This window comes from Laetiporus sulphureus, assembly GCF_001632365.1.
Source record: "Laetiporus sulphureus 93-53 unplaced genomic scaffold LAESUscaffold_34, whole genome shotgun sequence".
In the NCBI taxonomy this organism is placed as follows: domain Eukaryota; kingdom Fungi; phylum Basidiomycota; class Agaricomycetes; order Polyporales; family Laetiporaceae; genus Laetiporus; species Laetiporus sulphureus.
In genome coordinates this window covers 148723-176291 of record NW_024468543.1, presented here as the reverse complement: position 1 = coordinate 176291, position 27569 = coordinate 148723, and the positions used below count along the sequence as shown (strand labels likewise).

General features: G+C 53.8%; 9 protein-coding genes across 9 annotated transcripts; 3 read left to right on the top strand and 6 right to left on the bottom strand.

Annotated features, from left to right (window-relative positions):
- Nucleotides 1–1374: 1374 nt before the first annotated feature.
- LAESUDRAFT_682947 (heat shock protein 70) lies at nt 1375–4027 on the bottom strand. Its single transcript, XM_040905810.1, has 5 exons — nt 3957–4027; nt 3832–3896; nt 3572–3770; nt 2134–3516; nt 1375–2074 (listed from the first exon to the last, which is right to left on the bottom strand). The coding sequence occupies exons 1-5, from the start codon at nt 3996–3998 to the stop codon at nt 1418–1420; spliced, it is 2346 nt and encodes a 781-aa protein (XP_040761925.1). The 5' UTR covers nt 3999–4027; the 3' UTR covers nt 1375–1417.
- A 363-nt stretch (nt 4028–4390) lies between these two features.
- Nucleotides 4391–6735, bottom strand: LAESUDRAFT_658148 (lysyl-tRNA synthetase; the record flags this gene model as incomplete). The annotated part of the gene is made up of 9 exons (XM_040904734.1): nt 4391–4482; nt 4536–4615; nt 4668–4887; nt 4936–4984; nt 5042–5092; nt 5145–5955; nt 6005–6276; nt 6489–6615; nt 6674–6735. The coding sequence occupies 9 exons, from the start codon at nt 6733–6735 to the stop codon at nt 4391–4393; spliced, it is 1764 nt and encodes a 587-aa protein (XP_040761924.1).
- Nucleotides 6736–6967: 232 nt separating this feature from the next.
- LAESUDRAFT_728418 (uncharacterized protein) lies at nt 6968–9379 on the top strand. Its single transcript, XM_040909437.1, has 8 exons — nt 6968–7101; nt 7155–7318; nt 7378–8198; nt 8250–8299; nt 8350–8468; nt 8528–8769; nt 8822–8921; nt 8984–9379. Exons 1-8 carry the CDS (start codon nt 7014–7016, stop codon nt 9083–9085), a joined length of 1686 nt encoding a protein of 561 aa, XP_040761923.1. The 5' UTR covers nt 6968–7013; the 3' UTR covers nt 9086–9379.
- Nucleotides 9380–9735: 356 nt separating this feature from the next.
- LAESUDRAFT_682939 (uncharacterized protein) lies at nt 9736–12163 on the top strand. Its single transcript, XM_040905809.1, has 8 exons — nt 9736–9864; nt 9918–10081; nt 10141–10964; nt 11017–11066; nt 11118–11236; nt 11299–11540; nt 11604–11703; nt 11766–12163. The coding sequence occupies exons 1-8, from the start codon at nt 9783–9785 to the stop codon at nt 11865–11867; spliced, it is 1683 nt and encodes a 560-aa protein (XP_040761922.1). The 5' UTR covers nt 9736–9782; the 3' UTR covers nt 11868–12163.
- Nucleotides 12164–12402: 239 nt separating this feature from the next.
- On the bottom strand, nt 12403–14588 carry LAESUDRAFT_313245 (glycosyltransferase family 2 protein). Its single transcript, XM_040901967.1, has 6 exons — nt 14132–14588; nt 14056–14077; nt 13133–14009; nt 12968–13080; nt 12743–12908; nt 12403–12676 (listed from the first exon to the last, which is right to left on the bottom strand). Exons 1-6 carry the CDS (start codon nt 14163–14165, stop codon nt 12527–12529), a joined length of 1362 nt encoding a protein of 453 aa, XP_040761921.1. The 5' UTR covers nt 14166–14588; the 3' UTR covers nt 12403–12526.
- Nucleotides 14589–16059: 1471 nt separating this feature from the next.
- LAESUDRAFT_761286 (uncharacterized protein) lies at nt 16060–16928 on the bottom strand (the record flags this gene model as incomplete). The annotated part of the gene is made up of 2 exons (XM_040912890.1): nt 16060–16268; nt 16394–16928. 2 exons carry the CDS (start codon nt 16926–16928, stop codon nt 16060–16062), a joined length of 744 nt encoding a protein of 247 aa, XP_040761920.1.
- Nucleotides 16929–17994: 1066 nt separating this feature from the next.
- LAESUDRAFT_682933 (phosphoribosylformylglycinamidin) lies at nt 17995–22385 on the bottom strand. Its single transcript, XM_040905808.1, has 3 exons — nt 22343–22385; nt 22237–22290; nt 17995–22187 (listed from the first exon to the last, which is right to left on the bottom strand). Exon 3 carries the CDS (start codon nt 22180–22182, stop codon nt 18136–18138), a length of 4047 nt encoding a protein of 1348 aa, XP_040761919.1. The 5' UTR covers nt 22183–22187; nt 22237–22290; nt 22343–22385; the 3' UTR covers nt 17995–18135.
- Nucleotides 22386–24161: 1776 nt separating this feature from the next.
- LAESUDRAFT_751260 (uncharacterized protein) lies at nt 24162–26048 on the bottom strand (the record flags this gene model as incomplete). The annotated part of the gene is made up of 5 exons (XM_040911654.1): nt 25683–26048; nt 25508–25603; nt 25298–25453; nt 24567–25214; nt 24162–24509 (listed from the first exon to the last, which is right to left on the bottom strand). Exons 1-5 carry the CDS (start codon nt 25857–25859, stop codon nt 24162–24164), a joined length of 1425 nt encoding a protein of 474 aa, XP_040761918.1. The 5' UTR covers nt 25860–26048.
- LAESUDRAFT_312635 (uncharacterized protein) lies at nt 26023–26929 on the top strand. Its single transcript, XM_040901965.1, has 4 exons — nt 26023–26204; nt 26258–26450; nt 26521–26680; nt 26773–26929. Exons 2-4 carry the CDS (start codon nt 26278–26280, stop codon nt 26836–26838), a joined length of 399 nt encoding a protein of 132 aa, XP_040761917.1. The 5' UTR covers nt 26023–26204; nt 26258–26277; the 3' UTR covers nt 26839–26929.
- The last annotated feature ends 640 nt before the right edge of the window (nt 26930–27569 follow it).

Here is a 27569-nt window from a genome sequence, read left to right as displayed (position 1 = left end):
ATAAGCTTGTTCGGTGACGTCTCAATGCCAGCGTTGCGGAAAGATCCAATCCACAAATCCTCCCACCATGCAAGACATGAAAATGGCACTTTAGATCACAATGATTTTGTGGTAAAGCAAATGCATATACTTGCTTGCATGATGATTAAACTTGCCCTCGGTGCCTTCCTGAGCATTCGATTGTCGTACTTAACGATAAGTATGTAACAAGATTTGCATATACATACCTGAGGCTGCAGTATCTCACGAAATGGGCGACAAAAGACACCTTACGAGTATCTGCGGGCCCATCTCGGGAGCGAAAGGAATGCGTGCCGTCAGCAAAAAGTACCCATGCTCGTTAAAGTCCAATGGTAATCGGTCATAGACATGATTTCGTTCCCAAGGGTGTCAAGACGACACTAGAGTTGCGACTAGTTCTGAGTTCAGACTGGCACAACGATTCAGAATGTCGACTGTCGACGCTGCCATGTGTCAAAGATAGAGAGCAAAAGAAGGCAAAACGGGCAGGAACAGCTCCTGGATAGTCATGATAGCATCCTAGCGCACTTCAAAATGTCTTCATTAGAACCGCCTGTCGGAGAATCTGGGCTTGCAGGAGGATTTTGAAGCCTTTCTTGCATGTAGCTAATCTGCGCGGCTGAAAATACTGGAATTTGCGGCTTATAGTAATATGAATAGATGTGATATCCAGTGGCAGAACTACTCACTGGTCCATGAAATCGAGGAACGTCAGTCAGAAATGGCTTCCGCCTCTACTTCAGACATGCAGAGGACGTCTCAAAAAAGGTGTACTCAGTGTTCATTTACGATCTCTTCATTACCAATAATCAGTATGAGTGAAACGAGAAGGATCCCAACTTACTTGGCCGTTGGAGGATGAAGTGCAAATGAGTCGTGGGCTAGGCCTTACAACTTTTGAAACACCTCCCTGACTGTTGGCTATGACGATGGTCACGCACCATAGCGCTGTTAGGAACAAAATACATGGGCCTGCCAGCATTCTTCTCAACAGTTCATGCGCCTCGAACGTTGTCCCCGAGTGTGAGATCCGAGTCTGCGGTGCGAGTCATACCATTACTGTTTATGATCGATGGCTCGAATTGCCTCTCCTCTGAAAGCATCATCGTCGGTGTCATTGTGCTCCTGGGACACGTATTAGTCGCCAGCGCCAGCGGCTGTGGAGAGTACGAAGGAGCATGAGTGGCCACCTTGAATGAGCATGCTGTAGCCTGAACGTCCGGACTTTGCCTATGCCTATACAGACCGAAAACAAGCATCTGATTGACTTTGATCGCAAAGTACTGTACTTCTACATGCCAACGCGTTATTTTCTAACATATCGCACACGCGTTCCCAAACTGCCGGACTATCAATGCTGCATCGGAGCGAGAGAAGATTGCAATGCACGATATCTCTAGTCTACGTCCATCTCCGAAGGCTCGTTGGTGCCCTCCGGCGCAGCCTGCGGCTGCTGCTCTTCCTGCTGCTGAGCATTGGGAGTCTGCGTGCCGCTCTTCGGCGTCTCGGTGCCCGCAGGCTGCTCGACCTTTGGTGGCTTCGGCTTCGGCTTCGTCATGATCGGCGTCGAGAAGTAGATGATCTCGTCGCGCTTCTTCATCACGTCCGCGCTCATGAGTACCGGGTCGACGTCCTTCGGCCGCTCGCTCTGTCGCGCGATCTGGTCCTCGAGCCACTTCTGCACCGTCGCACACTTCTCGACGACCGCCTGCTTGTCCTTCTCGTCGATATGCGCATATCGCTCCTCGCCCGACGTCGCTTGCGCCATGTACGTGTTGATCGTCTCACGCAGCTGGCTCACCACCTTCGAGCGCTCCTCCGCCTCCCTGTAGCGGAACGTAATCGGGTCACCAAGCCTCTTCAACGCATCGAGCCGCTCGACGTAGACAGACTTGGTCGCGTCCTCGCCCTCCTCGCTGTACAACCAGTCTTCTGCCGCCTGCAGTGCAGCAAGCAGTCTCTCCTTCTCCTGTGGCTGAATATAGGCAACGTATCGCTCGTCAAGTCGTCCACGGGTATCGTAAATATACTCTTCTAGCGCATTTTTACGGTCCTGAACATAGGTGCCATCAGCCAATCAGATGACATCACCGTATATTGATGACCACTCACCTCAGTGTCCATGACGAGCTTATCAGCAGCATGCATCTGCGCTTCTTGCTCCTTGAGTTTCTCGACGATGGAAGGATCGAGCGAAGTGGAGCTCCATACGAAGGGTACTTCCTTCTTACGAGTGATTTTCTTCTTCTTCATCTGCTCCTCGCCATCCACCTTCATTGGTTCCTCCTTCTCCTCGACTTCCTCCACATATGCACTTTCGAACGAGACAATACCGTGCTGGTTTAGCCTGGTCTTGACCCGCACACATGTGAAGTCGCCCTTCTCGTCCGGGCCGATCGATTTCGCCGTGAAGTGAGCGATCCAGGGATTGATGCCGCCAGGCAGCGCGGCGGGGTCCGCATACAGCGCTTCGATGTCGAAGGGCTGCTTGCGGTAGAACGTGAGCACCTTCGTCGAAGGAATGTTGTTTCCTTTCGGGAACACGACGAGCTCCGTATCATCGTCACCATCGTCTGGCAGACGCTGCCACTGCACCTTGACCGAGTAAGGCGCGATGTCGTGCATCGAGAAGTCGCGCACGCGGAAGACCGGCGAGAGCATCGCGCAGGCGAAAGTCGCGCCCCGCGCAGCAGCCTCATCCTGGTTAAGCGTCGTCATGAGCGTCTTGCCCTCGAAGACAGACTGAATCTTCGCGCGCACGGCCGGGATACGCGTGCCCCCACCGACAAGCTCGATTGCGTCGATCTGCTCGAGGGTGAGCCCAGAGTCAGCGAGCGCTTGTTTCAGAGGCCCCGGGATGCGGTCGAGAACGCCGACGATGAGCTTCTCGTACTCCTCACGGTTGAGTCGACTCGCGGCGTCGACGTCATTCACGATCGATTCGACGTTCAGCGGTGCCTCTGCGTTCGCAGAGAGAACCTTCTTGATCTTGTCGCAGCCGGCTACAAGACGGAAGGTTGCCTTGGGGCTGGAGAGGACATCAATCTTGTACTTCTCCTTGAACTCGGCGGCGAAGTGCCGGACGAGCGCAAAGTCGATGTCTCGTCCACCGGAGTGGCGGTCATACGCGGTTGACTTGACAGTCAGCTGGCCCTTCGAGAATGCGACGACGGCGCACGACGTAGATGAGTGCCCGACATCGACGAAGACGACGTGCCGTGGATTGTCTGCCTCTGGCAGATCCGACTTGGTGATACCGTAGCCGAGAGCAACTGCAGTGGTGTCATTGATGAGACGAAGGCAGTTCAGTCCTGCAATCTGAGCAGCGTCGAGCACTGCGCGTCGCTGGATATCGGTGAACCATCCGGGCACGGTGATCACGATGTCGGTGACGCCGGTTTTAAGCTCGTTCGACGCAGTGTCACGCAGCTTTGCCAAATACATCGCGACCAGCTGCGTGATGGTGAATACCCGTCGCTCACCCAGGTATTGCACCTGCAAAGCATTTTTATGAGACAGGCGCTCGCATACGCAATAACATGCGACTCACTTCTACGCCGAGCGATCCGTCCACGTCCACCATTTTCACATTGTGGAACTTTGCTTCTACTTCCTGTATTTCGGGATCCTGGAATGTCCGTCCGATGAGTCGTATCAGGCCACCGATCGTGTTGCGGAAGTTGGAAGTCTCGAGTGTCTTTGCGGCCTCTCCAATCGATCGCTGCTTGGGACCGAAGGAAACGAGGGAACTGAGGGACAGGTAAGTTGAGCATCCTGCAACACACTCTAGACGAGAAGACGAAAACGTACGGAGTAGCGCGATTCGAAACTTCATTGACAATAATATCAATTCCTCGATGTCTTGCGACACCGATCTGTACAAATCGCAAACATCATCAGCGCGACGTCCGAGGCGATATGGATTGCGGCCACACCTTGCTGTGTAGTGCACCGAAATCGACGCCGACGACAGCCATGGTGGTTGAAGAGGTAAACGTGCAGATCTGGAGGGCACGCCTGCAGATACGCTTTGGCTTTTACGCGCCCAAAATTTTGGCGCGCGTCATGCCCCCAATGCGGCCTGAGAGTTCTCGACGCTTCGAGTGCCTCTCCAGCACCTTCGACGACCCTCGAAAAGCATGTATCGATGGGAAGCAAGCGTGACGGTTCCGACAAGTTCTACTGACAGCGGAAAAAAACACGTATACGAAGGCGACGATCCCCCACTTTGAACTGCCCGCACCTCACCATAGAATATTGCTCAAAAGATGGAGGAATCTTAGACTCGAGTCGCACACGTTCATAGCCGCAAGACAACCCTGTCTACTCCCATTTGCACAACGTGGAAGATCAAGCACAGTCAGATACTCTAAATCTGCCCCGAGGGACCAACAACACCGGTCATGTTTGCCGGCGTCTCGATAGGCTTCATCGCCGGGAACAGCAGCACCTCCTTGATGTCTGCACCACACGTTCAGATCGGATAGCATGGAAGCAGAGACACGAGTACGCACTTTGTGAATCTGTCAGGAACATCACCAAGCGGTCGATACCGATACCCCATCCTCCTGTTGGTGGAAGACCATGCTCCAAGCTGCGGCACAGCGTTAGAACAGGCTTGAGCGAAGCTGTGAGAATATACGCACGCATCCACGAAGGTCTCATCGATGCCTTGCGCCTCGTCGTCGCCGGCCTCCTTCTGCCGCACCTGCTCTTCGAAGCGCAATCGCTGCTCGAACGGGTCGTTCAACTCGGTGTATGCGTTGCAGAATTCCTTGCCACACATGAAACCTTCGAACCGCTCACAGAGGCCGGGGCGCGAGCGGTGGTACTTGGCCAGCGGCGACATGACTTGTGGGTGGCCCACTGCAGAAACGATGAGACATTGTGAGAACAGCATAAGGAATGACACACCGATGAAGGCTGGCGAGATGCAAAGGGGTTCGATAAATTCGCCGACAAGCTAATGAGTTGAAACGAATCAGCAAACCGCACGATTGCGCTAATTATTGAATCCCACCTTATCGAGAAGTCGAGTATTCGTTCGCGGCTCGCTGCACTCTACATTGTGCTGTGTAGGATGTCAGCAATTGGTGATTTCTACGATATCCACTGCAATCCACCTTTTGGCACAGATCGCGCAGGAACTTGTTCGCCTCTTCGGTATGCAGGGTCTCACCAGGAGGGAACTTCACCCCGAGCTTCTCCTCGAGCGTCTCTATCATATCATATCTCTTCCACGGCCGCTTGAACTCAAGCTCATACACCTTATCGTTGTCCTTGCCTTCAGGATGGTACTGTAGCGTTGTCTTGCCACCAGTCAGATACTTTACCATCCCCTCGATCAGGCTTTCCGTCAGATCCATCAAGTCGTACATGTCCGCATAGGCCATATAGAACTCGCAGATCGTGAACTCGGGGTTATGTGTGAGGTCGATGCCCTCGTTGCGGAACACGCGCCCGATCTCGTAGACGCGATCGAGCCCGCCGACGACGAGCTGCTTCAGGTAGAGTTCGGGAGCGATGCGGAGGTACAGGTCGAGGTCGAGGTCGTTGTGATGCGTGACGAACGGCTTCGCCGTCGCGCCGCCCGCGATCATGCTCGTCATCGGCGTCTCAACCTCCAGGAAGCCGAGATTGTCGAAGAAGCGTCGGATGTAGTTGATGATTTTGCTCCGTGTGATGAAGATGTTGCGCGTGCCCTGCGAGAGGACTAGATCAAGGTAGCGCTTGCGGTATCGCGTTTCCTGGTCCTTCAGTCCGAAGTGCTCGGACGGAAGCTGGTGCAGATTGGGTGCAAGGAGGATCATTTCTGAGGGAGCGATGGAAAGCTCGCCCTTCTTCGTGCGTACGGGGGTACCAATCACACCGACGATGTCTCCTCGGCGGAAGTTTTCATGCACGTCAACGAATGCCTCTGGATCCTTGGAATCCCTGTACAGAAATTGAGTCACAGCTCATACATATACTGCAAAGTACGTACTGCTTGGCTGCCATGATCTGCACCTTCTGGCCTTCGCCATGCAGGTTGTAGAACCTAAGGAACCGACTCGACTCCCGTAGACTGTGGATGCGGCCCGCGATGCATTCGACTACGCCATTCAATCGCTCTCCAGGCTTGATCTTGTCTTCCTGGCCATACTTCTCGATGTAGTTGGTGAGGGATATCGAGACCTCGAACTTGTGAGGGTATGGGTTCGGGGACTTGGTCTCCTTCAGCTTTTGAATGTGCCGAGAACGAAGCTCGAAGTATTGCTGTGTGTTTGGGCAATCAGTCAATCGAGACGGTCAGACTTCAGGCGAAATCGGTGCAATCAAAATGTTATGGTTGTTGGAGGTAAAATCCATGGCTTGCAAGGGCAAGGGTGAAAGAACATGCCCCCATCGGGTCTATGTTCATGGCCCCAATCACCGTGCGCCTGACAATGTATTCCACGACATGATTAAGAGTAGTATGGATCACTCACGTTCGGGCTCAACTCATCCTCATTCTGTGCCGCTGCATTCTGAGCCACAGCAGGCTTGGGAGCGGCTGCAGCCTTCTCTGCAGTCTTCGCCTCCTTCGCTCTTTGCTTTTCGCGCCGCTTGAGCTCCCTGATCGCATAGAGATCGGTGAAGGACGTTCGAGTAGAGAGTAGAAAACGGAACGCACTGCTTGGAGATCATCTCGCCCGTCACAGGGTCCTTATGTGTGCCTGTATGTTCTGTCGCCATTGCTCTAACTCCTGCAGGTGGTGTAAAGATTTTTCTGTGCAGCAGGAGAGGTCGTACGGCAGATCTGGAGAAGATCAGTCTTTGCATGTAACTTTTTGTGGCGTCTGCGACCCGAGTCAGGAATATACTATCGCTTACATAACCGTTACAAGGTTCTTTCACAGGAAGGCTTTCGGAGTGTCAATCTTGTCGAACTTGACATCTTTGGCGCCTATTCCGCATGCAGCCCCTACCAGTACCGCACTCCTACACGCGACCCCCTCACCCAACGACGCGCCATGTCCTCCAACGACGAATATTCTGACGAGGACGTCGAGTACTATGATGATGACGAGGACATGTTTGACGAGGATGAGGACGAGGATGGCGAGTGTCCTTGTCAATTGGCCTCCTCGGGTAGCTGATCAAGCACACTGCAGGATCTGCCTCGGAGATGGAGCTCGATGAGTTCAACGACTTCAACTCGGCCGAGCATCCGCTCCACAAGATATACGAGGTTGAGTACGATTCCCTAAGCCAGACGGATATCGAGAAGATGATGAAGGCGGATATCGACTACATCAGCGAGATATGTGGGGTCGACGTGAGTACTTCCACATCGTCCAATTTTGGCACAGTATTTATTTGCATTATTCGTTGTAGATACACGCGGCGTCCTTGCTTTTGCGCTACTTGAACTGGAACAAGGAGATGCTGATCGAGAAATACATGGACAACCCGATGATCATTTCAACTGCTGCAGGCATTATACCGCCCAAGAAGGCGCCAGAGCCTGCGCGCTTTCATTCCTCGTCCTCATACTTGCGCTCTACGTTGGGCACCCAACAGAGCAGCAGAAGCGCGGCGACACCTGGGCTTCAGCCTGGCATGTTTAGGATTCTCGGACGAACCAGCCCTTCAGTGGAGGACGCCAACTTTGTCTGTCCAATCTGCTTCGACGAGGAACAGACGGAGACCATGGCGCTGTGTTGCAACCACAAGTTCTGCAAGTCGTGTTGGAATGCATACGTGACCAGCAAGATCCGCACCGAGGCCGAGTGCTGGATCACCTGCATGGCGGAGCGCTGCTCGATTGCCGCCCCGGACCCGTTTGTCCATGAAGCCTTGGGAGAGGATGCTGAGACTTGGGAACGCTTCCAGGAGCTGCTCGGCAGGCAGTTCGTCTCCAACATGCACAATTTGAAGTATTGCCCATATCCGTCTTGCACTTATACAGCGTCATGTTCGGCGGTGCCAAACAGGTCTGTTCTTTTGAAGACTGTACCGATCGTGACGTGCGGAGCGGGGCACAAGTTTTGCTTTGGCTGCAACATCGACAGCGACCATCGGCCGGTCATTTGCGCCATCGCGCGTATGTGGCTGCAGAAGTGTCACGACGACAGCGAGACGGCGAATTGGATCAAGAGCAACACGAAGGAGTGCAGCAAATGTCAGAGCACGATCGAGAAGAATGGTGGTTGCAAGTGAGTCTGCCGCTGCCAATCGTGAGACGTCTAATCATATGTTATCTTCAGCCATATGACGTGCAAGAAGTGCAGGTGGGAGTTCTGCTGGGTATGCTTGGGTGAGCATATATGCTATACGTCGGTGAATGTTCATTAACGGCACACGTAGGCCCTTGGTCCGAGCATGGGTCGTCGTTTTACAACTGCAACCGCTATGATGAGAAGACGAGCGTTGATGCTCGAGACGCTCAGTCGCGAAGCCGTGCATCATTGGAGCGGTACCTGCACGTACGCCGGCCACCCTTTCACTTTGCGCCACGCCGATCTTACACCCCTCCCCATTGCAGTATTACAATCGCTGGGCGAATCATGAACAATCGAAGACGCTGTCTGTAGAGCTGTATGCGAAGACAGAGAAGAAGATGGAAGAGATGCAGATCATGTCCGAGCTTTCGTGGATCGAGGTGCAATTCTTGAAGAAGGCAGTTGATGAGGTGATCCAATGCCGCACGACACTGATGTGGACGTATGGTATGGCATACTTCCTCGAGAAGGGCAACGAGAAGGAGTTGTTTGAGGATAATCAGCGGTATGTGCTAATTGATCATCTTACCGGATCATCAAGATCTCATGAATTTCAGTGACCTGGAGCGGGCAGTTGAGGAACTGTCGGAGCTGATCGAGTCACCGATTGACCCCGAGGGGATCAAGGAGCTCCGCCAGAAGGTGACGGACAAGACGGTCAGTAGTCTTGATCATGCAAATTCCGCTACGGTTGATTCTGATGCAATTCGTCTACTTAGGTCTACGTGCACAAGCGTAATGAGATCATGCTCGAGGACACGGCCAGGGGCTTCATGGAGGGCCGCTGGACATGGATCGTGCCGATAGAGGGTTCCGACTGATTGCCCACCGAAGTCTTACGCAGATCCGCTTCACGCACTTCCTATCCACTAATATCTCACATCTACGCTTACTTCATTTTCCACCGACACTGATCTGGAATTTTCATGCTATACCCATTCCCGACTTATATTTTGCACTGTACACCGGTTCTTTCTTCGCTGTCCCTCGCACGCTCTCGTTCCCATCACCGTCTGATCGGTGACGCACAATGTAATTTAGGATCTTAGTACTTCCTGTGTCGTCTGTATTATGTATTATGTGTCAATGTATTATTGGATTATTCATGCGCGCTGGGGATGCCAACATGAAACCAATGTGGTCGCAGATCAAGGCCAATGAGGTATAAACCTTTATATAGGTGTTTTCTTGCAGCTCTCATATGTGGATAGACAACTTAAAGCAAGCCATGACAGTCAATGCGATCAGCCGTGCCTCATTCAACGCCGAACACCTTCGTCCCGGATTGACAGAGAAAACTCATGTTATGCCTTTCCCGCCATCCAGGCCTAGGGGCTGGCATGAACTTCAAGAAATTAAGAGACACGAATGCGTTTACGTTTGGGCGCTGTGACAAGTGAATGGCAATAGATGGCAATAGATGGCAATGAAAGGCTTTATTAGTGATCGGGCGTCACAAACACCACTCAGTGCCACCGACCAGTTCTATACACGACCCCCGTGAGCCAACGACACGCTATGTCCTCCAACGATGAATACTCCGACGAGAACGTCGAATACTACGACGACGACGATGATATGCTCGACGAAGACGAGGATGGTGAGTGTTCCTGTCGGTTGTCCTCCTCGGGTTGCTGATCAAGCACACTGCAGAATCTGCCTCGGAGATGGAGCTTGATGCGTTCAACGACTTCAGCTCGCAAGAGCATCCGCACCACAAGATATACGAGGTTGAGTACGATTCCCTAAGCCAGACGGACATCGAGAAGATGATGAAGGCGGATATCGACTACATCAGCGAGATATGTGGGGTCGACGTGAGTACCTCCGCATCATCCGACTTTGGCATAGTATATATTTACGTTCTTCGTTGCAGACACCCACGGCGTCCTTGCTCTTGCGTCACTTGGACTGGAACAAGGAGAGGCTGATCGAGAAATATATGGACAACCCGACAACCGTTTCAGTTGCTGCGGGCATCATACCGCCCAAGAAGGCGCCAGAGCCTGCTGGGCGCTCGAACCTTTCGTCCTCGTCCTCGCGTTCTACGTCGGGCATCCGGAAGAGCGGAAAAAGTGCAGGGACTCTTGCACTCAAGTCTGGTGCCTCTAAGATCCTCGAACGAATCAGCCCGCCAGTGGAAGACGCTAGGTTTGTCTGTCCAATTTGCTTCGACGAGGAACAGACGGAGACGATGGCGTTGTGTTGCAATCACAAGTTCTGCAAATCGTGTTGGAATGCGTACGTGACCAGCAAGATCCGCACCGAGGCCGAGTCCTGGATCACCTGCATGGCGGAGCGTTGCTCGATTTCCACCCCGGATCCGTTTGTCCATGAAGCCTTGGGAGAGGATGCTGAGACGTGGAAGCGTTTCCAGGAGCTGCTCGTCAGGCAGTTCGTGTCCAACATGCACAATTTGAAGTATTGTCCATATCCGTCTTGCACTTATACGGTGTCATGTTCGGCGGTGCCAAACAGGTCTGTTCTTTTGAAGATTGTACCGATCGTGACGTGCGAAGCGGGGCACAAGTTCTGTTTTGGCTGCAACATCGATAGCGACCATCGGCCGGTCATTTGCGTCATCGCGCGTATGTGGTTGCAGAAGTGTCACGACGACAGCGAGACGGCGAATTGGATCAAGAGTAACACGAAGGAGTGCAGCAAATGTCAGAGCACGATCGAGAAGAATGGTGGTTGCAAGTGAGTGTGGTCGCTGCCGCTCGTGAGATGTCCATTCATATGTTATCTTCAGCCACATGACGTGCAAGAAATGCAAGTATGAGTTTTGCTGGGTGTGCATGGGTGAGAAGACCCGTTGTATGTCGACGAATGCTTGATTAACAACGCATATAGGTCCTTGGTCCGAGCATGGCTCGTCGTGGTACAACTGCAACCGATATGATGAGAAGACAAGTGTCGATGCGCGAGATGCTCAGTCGCGAAGCCGTGCATCCTTGGAGCGGTACCTACACGTACGTCGGCCAATCTCTCATTGTTTGCCACGCCGGTCTTACAATCTACTCTCCGTTCGCAGTACTACAACCGCTGGGCGAACCATGAACAGTCGAAGAAGCTGTCTGTAGAGCTGTATGCGAAGACAGAGAAGAAGATGGAAGAGATGCAGATCATGTCCGAGCTTTCGTGGATCGAGGTACAATTCATGAAGAAGGCAGTGGACGAGGTGATCAAGTGCCGCACGACACTGATGTGGACGTATGGTATGGCATACTTCCTTGAGAAGGGCAACGAGAAGGAGCTGTTTGAGGATAATCAGCGGTATGTGCCAGTTGATCATCTCACCGGAGCATCCAAAGTCTCATGAATTTCTGGGGATTCCAGTGACCTGGAACGGGCGGTTGAGGAACTGTCAGAGCTGATCGAGTCACCGATTGATCCCGAGGCGATCAAGGAGCTTCGCCAGAAGGTGACGGACAAGACGGTGAGTAGTCGTAATTGTGCAGGTTCCGCTACCGTTGATTCTGATGCCATTCATCCACTTAGGTGTACGTGCACAAGCGCAACGAGATCATGCTGGAGGACACGGCCAGGGGCTTCAGGGATGGTCGCTGGACGTGGATCGTGCCCATAGAAGGTTCCGACTGACTGCTCACCGTAGTCTTACGCAGATCCGCTTCACGCATTTCCCTGTCCACTCAGTACTCATCCCCCAAGCCTATGTCTCCCGTCGTCCTCCACTGATACTGACCTGGATTGCCATGCTCCTTCCACTTTCGGCTCGTATCGTGCATAGTAAATCCACTCTTCCCTCGATGTTACTCGCAAGGTCTCGTTCCCCATTGCCATCTGATTAAAGACACCCACTGGATCTAAAGGCTGCAGTTCCGTTTCGTCTGTAATGCCCGTTAATATATAAGAATTTATGGATGTGCGCTCGAGATGCCAACATGAGAGAACTCCACAGCCTCGGCGTTCAGCTCCGTGGAGGAGGTTACATGAAACCTGTGCGTGCGCAGGATATGATACACAGAGCACCACCAGTCCCTCAAAACCCATGGGACGCTGTACGGAATTGTATGCGCAGTACAGAAAGTAAACAGTTTAAGCAATGACTCGACTGTGATGGGCGAATGAGATGGGCGGTACAGAAGATATACGGACTGAAACACAATGGCTAGATCGTGACGAGTGGACGAGCGACAGATAACGCATATGAGTCTAGCAGTAACGATCAAAGTGTACCAGAAATTATGACGAGACGTATAGGAAGCCGTGCCAGTGACGTCGATATTCCACTCGCGTTCTTAGACCGGAGGAAAAGGGAACTCAGACGGTGGAGGATCTCGCCGCTTCTCCTTCTCCGCACACCCAGGAGTGTTCGCGTTTGTCTGAGTGTCAACAGCGGCGGTAGCCGCAGTAGGATCGCCGATGCCTGCGCGGGTGCCCCAGCCGGTCTGCGATGCAGAGGTTCATGAGTACCTCCATTATACATGCAACGATGGCCATGGCGCAGGACGAACCTCGTGCAGCGTTAGGAGCGCGTAAATCTTCATGATAGCAAAGTAGTATCCGAAGATGATGAACGCGGGAACGTAGATGATGTCTTGCGGGCGGTACCATAGGTGCGGGAGCAGCTTCGCAGTGCGTGTGGCGAGCAGCCATGCGAGGTAGCTGAGGACGACGTTCCTGATAAGGCAGATGAATGAGTGGGATAGAGACAGGAAAGGGAGACGAGAGGTTCGAACCATGGTGGCAGGTGATATCCTCCGCTATCAACCGGGATGGTGCTCTTATACGTGACATAGGCTACCAGGCAAGGTCCGGCGAGGAGGGTGAATGGGTTAACCAGCTTGTCGACCTGAGCCAACATATTCAGTCAGAAGAACATAGACCTAGTTGCTTCTTCATACCATTGTATATGCAACATAAGGATGCGCCGTCCATATATGCCGCTCCATGAACAGCGAGCGCAGGTCCGACCGCCAAGTATTCCTCGTCCAGCGCAGAACCTGCTTCAGGAACCTCCAATTCGGCTTCATCGTGCTCAGCAGCTCTGCCTCCCTACAGCACTGCACGTAAGTGTCCCAGCCATGGCTCACCATCCACCGCGTCAAGAACTTGTCGTCGCCCGAGTTGAGCTGGTACTTCCCCAGCCAGTAGTCGTGCGTGAAGCCATGCAGGAACCCGGGGTCCTTTAAAATAACAGTACGATACGCAGCGGTGCGCCCAGACAGACAGGGGATCCCGCCGTCGATATGTGTCGACGCAGCGATTTCGATATTGCGTATGGACAGGCGAAATGCGGCGAGGACCTCCCAGACCGTCATGCGCTCTCGCACGGGCGTCACGCGCTGCGCGGTGCCAACGCCGCCGATGCGCTGGTCCTCAAAGCACGCGAGGACGTACGGGAGGAGCGTCGACGGCCAAAGCGCGTCGTCGTCCGCGAACACGATGATGTCCGTCGTCGCATGGTGGATGCCATGCGCCATCTGGAGGCGCTTGTTAGCATACGGCACGGTGAGCACGCGGATGTGCGCGGGGTCGACCGCATCCGCGAGGGCCTGCAGCGGGCCGCGCATGCGCTCCTCGGTGATGATGAGGATTTCCTTCGGGTTGCCGGCGAGCCAGGTGTGTGCGGCTTCGATGAACTCCTCGCCGGCGTCGATGGTGGGCACGATGATGGTGACATCTTCTGAGGCGACGTAGGTGGGATTTTCGGGGAGCGGGATGGGGCGGTAGGTGGACCAGGCAGCGATGCGGATGAGGTACCAGAGGTAGCGGTAGAATCTACCGTTGGTCAGTCTTGGATACGCCACGATATATAACGACGTACCCTATGACTCCGAGCGGCACGACTACAGAAGTAGCGGTGAGGATGTATTTACGCCGCGAAGAGAATCGCGACTTACATATGGGAAAGTGATCAGATGTCAGCTGAAGCATCCTTCGACGGCTTCCACGCCTTCACCACTCCGGGGCGCAGACGAGCACAGACGCAAGCGGGTATATATCAAGAAGGCTGCACGGTTTCTGGAAGGAAACAGGGCGTAATCTGACAGCACCGAAGAACTCTGTCTTGCGGCTGGCAGAAAAAAGAGAGAGGGGAACCCACGGTCTCAGCCAGTCAGCCAACACGGTCATAACTGAAATCTGGTCAGCCGTGCAGCGCGAACATTGTGATCTGAACTTGCGCGCGCCAGGACAGCATGCTCTCGTGCGTCGTAGAAGAGGGTCGCAGCCAGTCAGCCAACATGGTCGTAATTGAAATCCGGTCAGCCCTGCAGTGCAAATGCTATTATGATCTGAAGTTGCACGTACCAGCACAGCATGCTCTCGTGCGTCATGTTAGAACAGCTGCCAAGAAACCACCACTGCTAGGGACGTGAATGCGTGAAGCTCGATAATAGCGGCTCTCCCGTTGAACGTTGATCGTGCGCGACCGGCGGCCTACCCCTCCTTCTAGCTGGACTTTTGGTCAGAGGTATTGATGAACATCATTGATAAACCTCCTTCGTCGTTCTGCAACAAACTCGCTTTTTGAGTGACCGTAAAGATTCCACAGTTTCGCCGTCCCTCCGAGACATTTACAGCGCTGCGTCATCAAGTGTTATCATCCAGCAACACGGCGTGTGCAATTCTGACACGCACCTCCGCGGCATCGCCACACCATAATACTGCTGTTTCAAACGCAAGAGCAGTTCATCTGGGGAAGGATGTGATACTAGTAGCAGAACCCTTCGTCTTGACCAAACGTTCCGAACAGCTCGACCGACCGACTTCGATTGTCATTTCGGTTCCAAGTGATCCGTGTCAGCAAAATATTCACCACCGCTGCTCAAGGTGTTTCAACGCCGTGTCTCACAGTCATTGTTGCAGGAAAAGTGATTTGATATCATGAGAACGGAGAGATTCGTTCTCTCTTGCTCGTATGCTGACGATATGCACGGACTGACATTTGCCTAACCCCAGATAAAATCTCACCAACGCAACATATATTCCAAAAAAAACTCACCAATCCAGTGAACCGCACTCCGGTACCATAGCGCTCCCAACATGTATAATGCGAACATCTTTCGCTCGAGTTGCCACCGGTCCACTCTACAAGCATCCACGAACGAGATGGTCGCACAGCCCGCCTTTGCTGGTCGACGAACACGTTGGACATTCTGCTTCGCGCTCGTGCCCACTCAGTACTCAATCATGGTGGCTTGAACCTAGGTGGATAGTCCATATCAGGACGCTCGTCCCGTCGGTGGCTGTGATCTGGTAAGCGCAAAAGCTAGGACGACTGCGACAATACCGGCCGACGGTCAGCGCTAGCCATTTAATACTTGCCACATGCTGCCGAACTCCTACTTCAGAGAGCCAGGGGTGAAATGAACGAAATGAGCGACAAACGGCAAAATACCCGTCATAAATATACTAGACACGATCAAACTGCTGACAGTATATTCCGATCTGTAAATACCCGGTAGAGCACTTACAGGACGGAGTAGTCGTCAACGAAAGGGGGACGAAGCCAGCACACAGTATGTGATATCGTACGAAAAGTATACGGAGACGTGTATGAGACCGGATGGTGGGTGGCAGGGACGGGAAGGAGAAGGAACTACTGGACTGTCCACATGGTCAAAATTACAACAAGCGTCAAGATACGGACGATCGACGGACTGACTGACGAGAGGAGAAAGAGACATAGACATAGTAATTCTGACGGCGGGCATCCAGAAAGGTCGTGGAAAACTGAGTCGTTCTTCTTAGACTCAAACCTTCCTTCAAACTAAGAAGGACGACTCAAAACTTCCTTCAAATGGCTCGATCTTGATGGAACCTCTCTCTAAGCCTGGGGAGTAGGGGTAATCTTCTGCTCCGCAGCGATGAGTGCAACTTTCTCGTCAGTGTACTGCGGCGGAGGGACGAGGATATCCTCAGCGTCAATATCGAAGACGGACTCGGCAGGCTCCTCGGTGCGGCGGCCGCTGAGTGAGCGCGCAACCACAACGCCGAGGACCCACACCATGCGGAGGAGGACGCCTATACCGCATCCTGTGAAAGAACCCAAGTCAGCACTTGCACCAAACATGTACACACACGTCTCTGGCGTGCGCAGCAGAATCATCGTGCGCATACAGAGAAGTAATAGGGAAGGCAGCAATGAAAGTCGGACTCACCGAGTACAAAGGCAACGGCTCTACCCTCCCAAGGACCGAGCGCCATCAGCGCAAAGTGGATGCGGCGGAGGAAAGGTCCGCGGCGGTGGCGGAAGCGCATTCTGGGGCCATACCCCTCCTCGCCATTCATGTGCACAATACGCACAGGGCCCATCTCGGGTGTGTACCCTAAGCCAGACGGCAGCTTGCGCAGAGGTTCGGCATAAGCAACGTCGTGGGCGACCGCAGCTCCAGCGCCTTCCTCTTTGGTGTCGGCGCTGTGTTCATTAGTGTGAGCATTGTCGAGTGCGATCGGCGTGCCGATGTAGGGCAGGATGGAGACACGCCCGGGTTCAGGATTCGGGACTTGAGGCAGGGGCGGGACAGCATGAGCGTGGTGGGACGGTGGGAGAGCGTCCAGCGCAGGGAAGCCAAAGATCTGGTTGGAGAGACGCATGGCCTTCTCACGAAGCCCGCCACAGTGATGAGCTCTATTCCCGCGGACAGATTCGACAAACGTCTTGTTCATAGGTAGCACTTGCATCGGGTGATGCATGGGACTGCTGGCCTGGCCATTGGCGTCGACGAAGGGCTGGGTGGACACTTCATGATGAGACGTCACAACTACGACGCGGATAGGCGCAGCGCTGGCTTGCAAGACTGGTGGTGGGTCGTGGAAACGGGCCACAAGTCAGAGTTTGCTCGGTCAATCGATGTAACGGTGTCCGCAGCACTCACCCAGGCTGGCTCCGGCCAGCAGTATATGGTAATTATTCAATCGCATACGATTTGTCAGAAGGAGAAGAGACGCTAGTGATGAGACCTGGAATACAATGAGCGACGCAGAAAAGGGAAAGTGAGAAATAAGAGGGACGCACGATGAGGTGAGGGAGGAAGCAGACAAGAATGGCGCGCAGCCCGCCCTCCACCGCAGGTCTCCCTCGATGCACGTGCCTCGGCTCTCCCCTTGACTGCGAGTGGCCCGTGCGCTGAGTTGACCGGCCGCTTCCTCCTTCCCTCCCTCCTCATATTCGCTGGCGAAGCTCTGCCCGCGCCAATGCGCCAGGGACCTTGGGTTTCGAGTGGACAGCTTCTGTATATCCTAGGATGCCGTGCGACCTCACCGAGTGGTTTGCGGAATTCTGTCTCATTAGGAACGCGCGCACCGCTTCGTTATTCCGACGCGTAACACTACTGGCTGACAACGACATCAACTGCATACCCGCCTGCTTCGTCCTCCTTCCTATGTTCGCGCGCTGGCACAGCATTACGAGAACTGTGTCACTGTTCACACGACCCTCTCGCTAGGTTACAAACAAGACAGGCACTATGACTCTGCTGCCATCGGAGCTTTGGATTTCATAAACGCCTACTGTACTCTGGTGATGTTATCATGTCTTCGACGATATCTGTTTTCTTCGATGTAATATCTGTTTCAACGTCATCTAACTGTGAATTCATGATATGTCCGTCGCCTCTTCATTGCGGAGGACGCAGGCAAACTGCCATGTATTGAACGCTAAAGTAGGTTTATCTCCTAAGCTGGAGCCAAATGCGCGAGTATGACGCGATATAATCACTCTACTTTGCAGACTACTCTTTGCTCACATCGGCGGCGGAGAGAAGCAGTCGTACCGGACCTTGTGCTCATCAGCGCCTCCTAGCAGCGGGATATCACCCGCAACACTGGATTCTGCTATGTATATTTATGTCTGGGTACATCAATCTTATGTTAGAGAACATCAAACGAGCTCAGCGCTCTTTTAGTTTCCACACCATCTCCGCGCGTTCTGGAAGAGCCTGAACCACGGACCCACCCCCTTCCAAGAGTCATTAAACTCGGGAGGATACCAGCTGTTGCACTGCAGCCTGACGACTCTCTCAGGATGGGGCATCAGCGCCAGCACACGCCCATCTGGCGTATGCAACCCAGTAATACCGCCCGGGCTGCCGTTCGGGTTGAGCGGGTACATCTCCGTGGGCTGTCCCGTCGAGTCAACATAACGCAGTGCCACCAGTCCCTGCGCCTCCAGCTTCTCCCGGTCCTCTTCGCTCGCAAACGCCGCACGGCCCTCGCCGTGCGCCACCGCCACGGGCAGCCGCGAGCCTGCCATGTCGTGCAGGAACACCGAGCGGCTCGTCACCGCACTAGGTACGATCTCCACAGTACACACGCGGCCCTCGAAGCGCTCGCTGCGGTTTTGCTTGAACGCGGGCCACGCATGCGCGCCGGGCACGATCTCGTGCAGGTGACTCAGGAACTGGCACCCATTGCACACGCCGAGCGCGAACGTGTCTTCCCGCGCGAAGAACTCGCCAAACTCGCCGCGCGCGTGCGCGTTGAGTAGTACCGAGTTCGCCCAGCCCTTGCCTGCGCCGAGGACGTCGCCGTAGGAGAACCCGCCACAAGCTGCGAAGCCGCGGAACGCGCTTAAGGAGGCGGCGCCACTGAGGATGTCGGACATGTGCACGTCGATCGCGTCAAAGCCCGCTGCGGTGAACGCCCATGCCATCTCGACTTGGCCATTGACGCCTTGCTCACGGAGGATAGCCACCTTGGGGCGGTGGGAGATGTCGCGGGCCGGTTCGGGCGAGAAGGAGAGATCGTAATAGATGCCTTTGTATGATGCGTCACTGATGAGGTCGTATTCCTCCTTCGCGCTGACGGGGTCGTCCCGAAGTGACTGCATCCTGTAAGAAGTTTCTGCCCAGATGCGCTGCAGCTCTGCCCGGGTACTGGTATAGATGGTTGCATTTTGTTGCGTGATCTTGAATGTTTCATCGGTCTCGTACACTTGACCAATGATATGGATGCACGCCACCGGGAACCCGACATTGGCGAAGATGCTCTTAAGTTCATCAACTTGTGACTGACAGACCTGCATGACGGCACCGAGTTCTTCGTTAAATAGGGTCGAAATGGGATCGCCAGAGACCATAACCTCATCGAGGGAGACATCAACGCCAACACGCCCAGCGAATGCCATTTCTGCCAGTGTTGTGAACAATCCTCCATCTGACCTGTCGTGGTATGCAAGAACGAGCCCGGATGCTTTCTCTCGAACAGTCCGACAGCCGATCAGGAACACTTTAAGTTGTGCAGCATTCTCGACGTCTGGTGCCTCCGAGCCAATCTCCTTGAACACCTGCGCCACAGCCGACCCTCCAAGGCGCTGCTTACTCTCTGCCAGGTCGAAGAACACAAGCACAGTAGGCTCGCCAGCATCAGTCTGCAACTGAGGAGTCCAGGTTGCGCCAGTATCCTCCACTCTCGCGAACGCGGTCACGATCAGGGACAGAGGCGCGCTGACCTCGCGTTGCTCTTCGCCCTCCCTCCACTTCATCGACATCGACATCGAGTCCTTGCCCACGGGGATGCCCACACCGAGCGCGGGGCAGAGCTCCATACCGATAGCCTTGACGGCCGCGTAGAGCGCCGCACCCTCGCCCGCTTTCGACGCGGCACACATCCAGTTCGCACTGAGCTTCACGCGGCTCAGATCACCGATGTGAGCGGCGGTGAGGTTCATGAGGGATTCTGCGACCGCCATGCGGGCAGACGCTGCTGCGCTGAGCAACGCCAATGGTGTGCGTTCGCCCATGGCCATTGCCTCTCCGAAGGGCACGTCGAAGCCGTATGACGCTTGGGTGACGGCGACGTCCGCTACGGGTACCTGCCAGGGCCCGACCATCTGATCCCGGGCGACGAGACCCGTGATGGAGCGGTCTCCGATCGTGATGAGGAATGATTTGGAGCCTACGGAAGGCAGGCGGAGAACGCGGTGGACAGCAGCAGCGATGCGGTCCTGGGAGGTGGTAGCTGAGGGCACATACCGAGCCAGCGAGGTATCGAACGGGACGTAGGTGATCAGCTTGGTCGAGTCGGAGCGGTGCATCCTGGGAGGCTTGCCGAACAACGTTGACATCTTCAGCCGGATGACATCCGTCTTAAATAGGCGATCTGTGACGATGAGCTCCTCCTCCACCGTCGAAACACCGACGACGGAAAAGGGACATCGTTCACGCTGTGCCAGTGCAGTGAAATCTGACTCCTTCTCTGGTGAAATGGCGAGGACGTATCGCTCCTGACTCTCGTTGCACCAGATCTCCATGGGCGACATGCTCGTATCCGCCACGAGGACGTCACGTATCTCGAAGATAGCTCCCAGACCGGAGTCGTGCACCAGCTCCGGCAGAGCGTTCGAGAGACCACCGGCGCCGACATCGTGGATGGACTGTATAGGGTTTCCCTCACCGAGGTAGACGCACGCATCGATGACCTGCTGACAGCGCCGCTGCATCTCCGCATTGTCTCGTTGCACACTCGCAAAATCCAGTTCAGCCGAGCCGGCACCGGACACTTGACTGCTTGCTGCTCCTCCGCCAAGACCGATCAGTAAACCGGGGCCACCAAGCACGATGATCTTGGCTCCTGGAGAAATCTTAGATTTCATCGCGAAGGAGGGACGGACGTTACCCAGACCGCCAGCGATCATGATCGGCTTGTGGTAACCACGAGTCTCCAGCTCCCCTTCTGTACCAGCAGGAACGCGTTCTGCGAACGTGCGGAAGTATCCGGCTAAAGCAGGGCGTCCGAACTCGTTGTTGAACCCACTCGCGCCGAGGGGGCCCTCGATCATGATGTCAAGAGCAGACGCGATGTGAGCGGGGTGGCCAAAGTCCGTCTCCCAGGGCTGCTCGAAGCCAGGTATCAGCAGGTTGGAGACGGTGAAGCCCGCGAGACCCGCTTTGGGCTTTGATCCTCGGCCGACAGCGCCCTCGTCTCTGATCTCACCTCCCGATCCAGTTGCCGCCCCAGGGTACGGCGACACGGCGGTCGGGTGGTTGTGGGTCTCGATTTTGATGAGAATGGGCATATCCTCGACCTGCGCCTCATACCGCGGAGACGCTTGGTCCGCGAATGAGACTCCGAAGCGAGGGGCGGAATGTCCTTCAAACACTGCTGCGTTATCCGAATAGGCTGAGATCGTTCCTTTCCCGCAGACCTTCTCTGTGTTCCTGATCATCTGGAATAGAGACGTATCCTGCAAGGCATCGTCGACAGTCCACGATGCATTGAATATCTTGTGCCTGCAGTGCTCGGAATTGACTTGAGCGAACATAAATAGCTCGGCATCGGTGGGGTTGCGGCCGATAGGAGAGGAGCCAGACACGAATGCGTCCACCAGGTAGTCAATCTCATCGGAAGACAACGCCAACCCTAGCTCCTTGTTTGCAGCGACCAGCTTCTCGCGAGCAGCTCCGGCATTCTTGCTGTCTGATATCAGGTCAACGGTGACGAGAGGCTTTGTAGTCTTGTGAGAGAATATGACCTCGGGATCAGGGTGCGTGAGCTGGACGACCTGAGTCATACGGTCATGTATGAGGTCCGCGAAGGAGGCGAGGTCGTCCTTCGTCAGGTCTCCTTCCGAAGTCTTGAAAACAAAGATGACACCTCGCTCGATACGTTTGACGTACTTCTTCAGCCCACATATTGCAGCGATATCGGTTGCCTTGCTGGACCAGGGAGATACAGATCCTGGGCGGGGCAAGACAAAGGCAATGTTGTGCTCTGCGCGCAAGGCATCGGCGGTGCCCGGAAGCGTGATGTCATCTCCATACTGAAGCAAGCGACTGAGGACGAGCTGCGGCTTAGATCCTGGTTGGTACAATTCCTCCTCAGGTGAGTCGACGAGGTGCAGATGGACTGCGTCCACGGAGACGATTTTCGGACAACGCTTTTGGATGCTCTTCAGGAGAGTATCACGCCTTGTCTGAGTTAGGTGGGAAGACCCATGGAGTTCCAGCATCGTCTCTAATGAAAACGTTATGGGGATACGAAGGAGCATCGTGAAGTCACGTACCAACCGTGCTTGAAAGTGCGTGTGGACTCAGCTAGCGAACGCAACGACGGCGATCTTTTGAGGTGGAGTACTTAACACATTTTCTCAAAAATTGGATGTGACTTACCGAACAGGAACGCACGGTCGTCCTCTAGAGCGGGCTGCTACTGTGATAGATGGTGTAGACATCGTTCTCTCTCGAGGATGAGTCGAAATTTTGATTAAGTACACGGATCTAATCTTATCGATGTTACGTAATGATTACGGAATGAGAATGCACCACCGTCTTGCTCCTTCGAGTCTGCGGAAACAGTGATGGTAATTTCTCAATTCATGGTTGCCCGGAGACTCTATGTCTCATTGTGGAATTCAGTGAATGGGCCACTCGAAAAAGTGAAACTCTAGCTGCGAGAGACTGCGACAGCGGCGCAGGCGAGGCTACGCCACACGCCCGAATCGTGCAACTTCGTCCGCGTGTCGCTCAAGCGATGTAGTGTATCCTGTCTCCATTCCTTTGTGTCAGAGTATCTTGCGCGTTGTCCACGCTCAGCGTCAACACAGTTGGTGTCAAGTGCACTTAACCACCATCGAGGCCGGGATGTTGGACAAGATCTCAGTGGAAGAGTGCATACCTATTCGGCATGCAATTTGCTATCATCAAGACGGTTCATGCACAGACGAGATGGTCTCCAAGAAGTCGATTCAGCATGCCCGATGGAGATGGATGTGTCTTCACAGTTTGCATTGATTCTCGCCCGGCCATAACGTCGCGATAGCTCCGTGATAGTCTCTGACAGCAACAACATGGATAGCAACACCGAAAGGCTAGGATTTTTCATGGAGGGACAAGATGATGGGCGACCTGACTTGCAGCGAAAGCTTGGGGAAAGGAAGCTGCCGTTGGTGCGTAGCAAGCGTTTCAGTTGCCACCAGAGTGGTGAACGATGGCGTTGACCAGTACTAGTCTCCCTTGGAAGATATCATTTGGCTCTTCTGGCAGTCTCGTTAGAGGACGTACGAGTCAGCGCACTTACAATGCGCATATTAATTCATGCATACGGGGGAAAGCGCTGAATCTACAGAGTGATGTTAGTGCTCCGTAAGTCATCCGAACATTCTCAGACAGCCTGACGAGTTTTCATGTTCAGTTGAATCCTGTGCATTTCGGGCCTTCATTAATTGGGATATTCCAAATCACGAGTGGCTCAGAGTCGCCGCCATTCCTGCCTATACGGCCTAAATTGTTACTGGTTCTGTGACATTAGAAACCCGTTGGGATGTCGGGTCTATGAGCACCAGATAGTGCGATGTAAGCACATAATATTTAGCCTACGACAGCAATAAGCTCACCCGTAACCCTGGCCGTTCGGCTAAGTGGCATCTGACGGCCCTGTAGTTCCAGGAAGATTCCGCTCACGACACGCAGAAGATTATTTGATGGTGACAATGTATGTCTTCGTAACCTCAAGCATCAGTTGAAATCTCACAGAAGCCATTGTCACGCAGAAGCTATGTCGTGGCCAATCGAGTGGCGGGCGGTATGCCAACGACAGCAAGCTTAGGCCGCGACAAAGTACCGTGGAGGAGACATCATCTTGTACGCCATTTCCAGCAAGAACTGTAAACCAGTTGCAACGCGACCGGAGCATTGGATGTGACTGCCGCTTGGCAGGAGACGAAGGCAAACGAGAGATTGAGCGCGGCGTGAGCATGCGTTATCGGGCGCCAACGCATCTGTGGCTGCAGTTGCCACTCGCTCTTGAACGTGTCTCTCCGCGACAGGCGTATAAATAATAGTACTGACATACATTGTGTGAGTCTATTCAATCATATCAATGAGATGACGTAGTTGAATATGGTCTCCTAGAGCCACATCATGGAACGCTCGTATATCTACTGCTCGAGCACCTCAACCTCTCAACGGACTCTTTGACTTTTCATTCAGCTCATATGCCTCCACCTCCGCACAGACGCCTCTCTCTTTTCTGACGAGCATGTTGCCTCTGCTTCTGCTTGATGTCACGAAGGACCAACGTCATGCCCGCAAGATGCATCCACGCTTGAAGATAGATCGTGCTGCAGTACTCCGCAGCCCACCGCTTCTCGAATTCTTCGTCGTGTGCACGATGCTCCTTCCCCAACACACGAGATTCTTTGACAGCCTGCTTGCGAGGCTCATCCATGGACGCATTCATCCTCTGGCCACCCTCAGCAGAGCTGACTCCCCTCGAATGGTTCGTAGGCACCTCGGTCTTGCGCTTCTGCCCATCCACCACATTGGAACGCTCGCGGTCCTGTGGACACGTGTCACCTCTTCTCGTCCCTCTGAGCGGATGCACGATATTGCTTACCTTCGGGGCGGCAACCGGCGTTTCGACCAAGGTGAAACGGTTTTCAGGATATCTCTTGTTGAACGCCCTCATAGCAGCCAGTGCCATTCCCGGCTTCAGCTCATGGGAAGGCTTCAGCTTGTAGAAGATCTCGCCCAGGAAAATATCCCATGCCATAGTCTTGTCAACGTAGTCGGGGATATCGCTCAATGCGGACCATGCCGATATATGTTCAGTCTCTGCTTCTGTGACCCCAGCTGCTGCTACAAGCTCCGTGGCGATGTGCCATATCGTGTTAGGCTGCGTCGGTCCAGCCTCTTCAGCAACCTCCGCGATAGCCTGTGGATTCGCGAGACGTCGCGCCTCCGTGAGTTCCATGTCATGTTGCACCTTATCGGCTTTCGCAACGCGTGCCGTGTACGCTGCTCCAATGTCCAGACATCGTGCGAAAACCCGTTCGCATGATGCAATGGATGGAAGCCGCGCCGATGTTACGTGCTGAGGAACCTCGACCGTAGTCTGTCCTACCACCGACCTGCGAATCTGCTGAGTTGGCGCGGTATTGAACGACAGGGAAGGCGGAGTAGGCAGGAAAGAAGATTCATCGGATTCGGTACCGGACGTCTCAACTCTGCGGATCATTTCAAGCTCGTTGCCGTTGTTGATGTCCTGCGCAACTTATCAGCAACCTATAGACGCGAAGCCGCTATCGACATCCTTATGCCGTGCATCATGGGTGAGTTGTTATTTACCTCTGATTCAAAGCATCCCTGCTCTGCAAGGACATGCTCGTCCTCATACTCTGCCGTATTGTTCCAGCCATCGAGATAGAGCACTGGTTCGGGGAAGTTGCCAGCCCCAATCTCTGGGATCGGTTGCAGAACCCGCGCGCCGAAGCGCATGTGGAACTGCAGTAACATTGAATACCTTGTGCACCAACTGACCGATGCCTTTGTGCTTACCGTAGACTCGTACTCATCCGAAGCATCCGTGCATCCATCATCGCCCTCCGTTGCCAATGCGTGTTCCTCAAATCCGTCGACCGTGAAGCATATTGACTTTGTACGACGTCCGCGATGACCAGCGTTATGAGGTGAGCACAAACACAGACACGAAGTTGGCAGCTGGATAACTCACCAAGATGTCGTCCCTGTCGTCATCCGTGTATGTGATTGTACTCGCAGTGATCGCCTCGAAGATGGCACCTGTAGGCCCTTTCACATGGTTGTGCTCCACAAAAGTGTGTCGCAATTTCTTCAGTCGTTTAATCGACTTCTTGATGGCCGCATGGGCCCTCTTGAGCAAGCTGAACATTGTGGCGCAGTGCGTCGGGTGGCAAACTCAATGTTTAAATGGTACTCGATGGACTGAGGTGTCAGAAAGGTGAGTCTGATTTTGTTATGAAGGGTTCTGATGACAAGAACTATCAAGAAGCGATGTGGGCGGATGGTGATGAACACTTGTGGTGGTAGGAGAATAAGTGCGAAGAAGAAGACAAGGCGCGTCGCGGTTGACTTTAGAGTAGGCGCCTATCTCGGAGGCTCGCGCCCACGCATGGACCTCGTGGCCATTGCCCACCATTTTCGACGATAGCTGGAGTTAGCCAAGCATTTCTGCTGTTATTGTGTCTCCCTTTCCAAGCCCGAGACTTGATTTCTAGTGCGTCTGAACATTTCGTGTGGCTTGCAACGATATATGATACGTTGCATTAGAACAAAGGCCATGTCCGGAGATGAGGCATCTGCAAGGTAGCCACCTTTCTGTGGCGTCGCTTGTGCGTGAAGGCCAAGGAAAAAGAAAGAAAGAACGTGCGGCACGAACATGTTATTTGGTGCCAACGCGCCAGCGACCGTTATGCAATACACGTCTAATTGCGTGCACTCGTAAACTGGAAGAAAAGATTCTGTTCGTAGGATCTACATCAGCTCTGTCTCGTGACGGAGACTACGTCGCTTACTACGGTCTTTTCTTGCAGGACATCCTGCATAATCCTGCACCGCAGCATTCGCATTTTTATCCGCTATCCACTCGAGGTACCATACTTTTCCGTGCTCCATTTACTTCCTGGCCAGATCTTCCTCTCATTCCTTTGCCGGTTCGCTCTTGACATGCCATGCCATGGCGCCAGATGCAAGGTTCGTTGCCGGTAAGAAACCTTCTACTGGATATGTTACAACTGTTTAGTACACGACCGGCGATACCGGACAACGACAACTTTCTGCAGTAGGAGCCTCCACGGACTTGCTTCATATCCCCGCTCCCTCCAATTGGACTCCTCGCCTCCCCCTCTTAAGCGGGTACTGTGTGGTCCCGATCACATCCTAGCGATCTTTGGGGCAGTCCAGCTTGTCCGTGTCGCCGATGGTATCTCCTCTCGCAAGCTGCATGACGAACCCCCTGGACGAGGGCACTGCTTTCATTGACGTCGCATCCCTGCGGGTATTTACCCTCAGTACAAATGTCACAAGTGAGAAATGATATGTATTGCCGTCTCTCTCGACTCAACCTGACTTTCTTTGTAGCCGCCTTATGAACGCCATCAGAATAAAAGAACGCAATACCATAGTCTCGGCGGCCCATTCGGGAAGGCTGTTCATCGGCCCTCAGACTGTTGGTTCCTTTGTAATACGCTCCGTACCCATCGAATCCTGGATCACAGTTTCCTTCAACGTGGCTGTCGGATAGATAAACTGCTATACACTCACGAGGAAGCGATCATTGATAGAGGTGCTGTAGAAGGAAGCGGGTGAGACACGAATGATTCCTTCGTTGGTCGAGGACAAATACTTGTCGGGAGAGTTGGAAATGGGGGAGGGACGAGCCCGATAAACCATGGAATTTAACCAATGACAAGAGCTCCCATCTCCCATTTCACTGTCATGCGCAACAGAATCAAGTCCTGTGTGTATCGATATGAGTAATGCATAATGCCCATGTAACATTGGCTATCGTTGCAGAACTTACAGAAATTGAGCGCGATATGTGCGCAATGAATAAAGTGATGAGTCTTCGAGACGCCACTCA

Bases quoted from the DNA above. Each gene is read 5' to 3' on its own strand.
- LAESUDRAFT_682947 (XM_040905810.1), bottom strand. From the start codon at position 3,998: ATGGCTGTCGTCGGCGTCGATTTCGGTGCACTACACAGCAAG. The intron at 3,517-3,571 runs GTGAGTCGCATG...AATGCTTTGCAG, and splicing joins ACGGATCGCTCGGCGTAGAA to GTGCAATACCTGGGTGAGCG. The intron at 2,075-2,133 runs GTGAGTGGTCAT...ACCTATGTTCAG, and splicing joins AGCTCGTCATGGACACTGAG to GACCGTAAAAATGCGCTAGA.
- LAESUDRAFT_312635 (XM_040901965.1), top strand. From the start codon at position 26,278: ATGAGGCATCTGCAAGGTAGCCACCTTTCTGTGGCGTCGCTTGTGCGT. The intron at 26,451-26,520 runs GTTCGTAGGATC...CTTTTCTTGCAG, and splicing joins AAACTGGAAGAAAAGATTCT to GACATCCTGCATAATCCTGC. The intron at 26,681-26,772 runs GTTCGTTGCCGG...TTTCTGCAGTAG, and splicing joins GCCATGGCGCCAGATGCAAG to GAGCCTCCACGGACTTGCTT.
- LAESUDRAFT_313245 (XM_040901967.1), bottom strand. From the start codon at position 14,165: ATGCTTCAGCTGACATCTGATCACTTTCCCATAT. The intron at 13,081-13,132 runs GTATGAAGAAGC...ATGTTGGCTCAG, and splicing joins CTTATGTTGCATATACAATG to GTCGACAAGCTGGTTAACCC. The intron at 12,677-12,742 runs GTTCGTCCTGCG...TCTGCATCGCAG, and splicing joins CGCTCCTAACGCTGCACGAG to ACCGGCTGGGGCACCCGCGC.
- LAESUDRAFT_682939 (XM_040905809.1), top strand. From the start codon at position 9,783: ATGTCCTCCAACGATGAATACTCCGACGAGAACGTCGAATACTACGAC. The intron at 9,865-9,917 runs GTGAGTGTTCCT...AGCACACTGCAG, and splicing joins GCTCGACGAAGACGAGGATG to AATCTGCCTCGGAGATGGAG. The intron at 10,082-10,140 runs GTGAGTACCTCC...TCTTCGTTGCAG, and splicing joins GCGAGATATGTGGGGTCGAC to ACACCCACGGCGTCCTTGCT.
- LAESUDRAFT_682933 (XM_040905808.1), bottom strand. From the start codon at position 22,182: ATGCTGGAACTCCATGGGTCTTCCCACCTAACTCAGACAAGGCGTGAT.
- LAESUDRAFT_728418 (XM_040909437.1), top strand. From the start codon at position 7,014: ATGTCCTCCAACGACGAATATTCTGACGAGGACGTCGAGTACTATGAT. The intron at 7,319-7,377 runs GTGAGTACTTCC...TATTCGTTGTAG, and splicing joins GCGAGATATGTGGGGTCGAC to ATACACGCGGCGTCCTTGCT. The intron at 8,199-8,249 runs GTGAGTCTGCCG...TGTTATCTTCAG, and splicing joins GAGAAGAATGGTGGTTGCAA to CCATATGACGTGCAAGAAGT.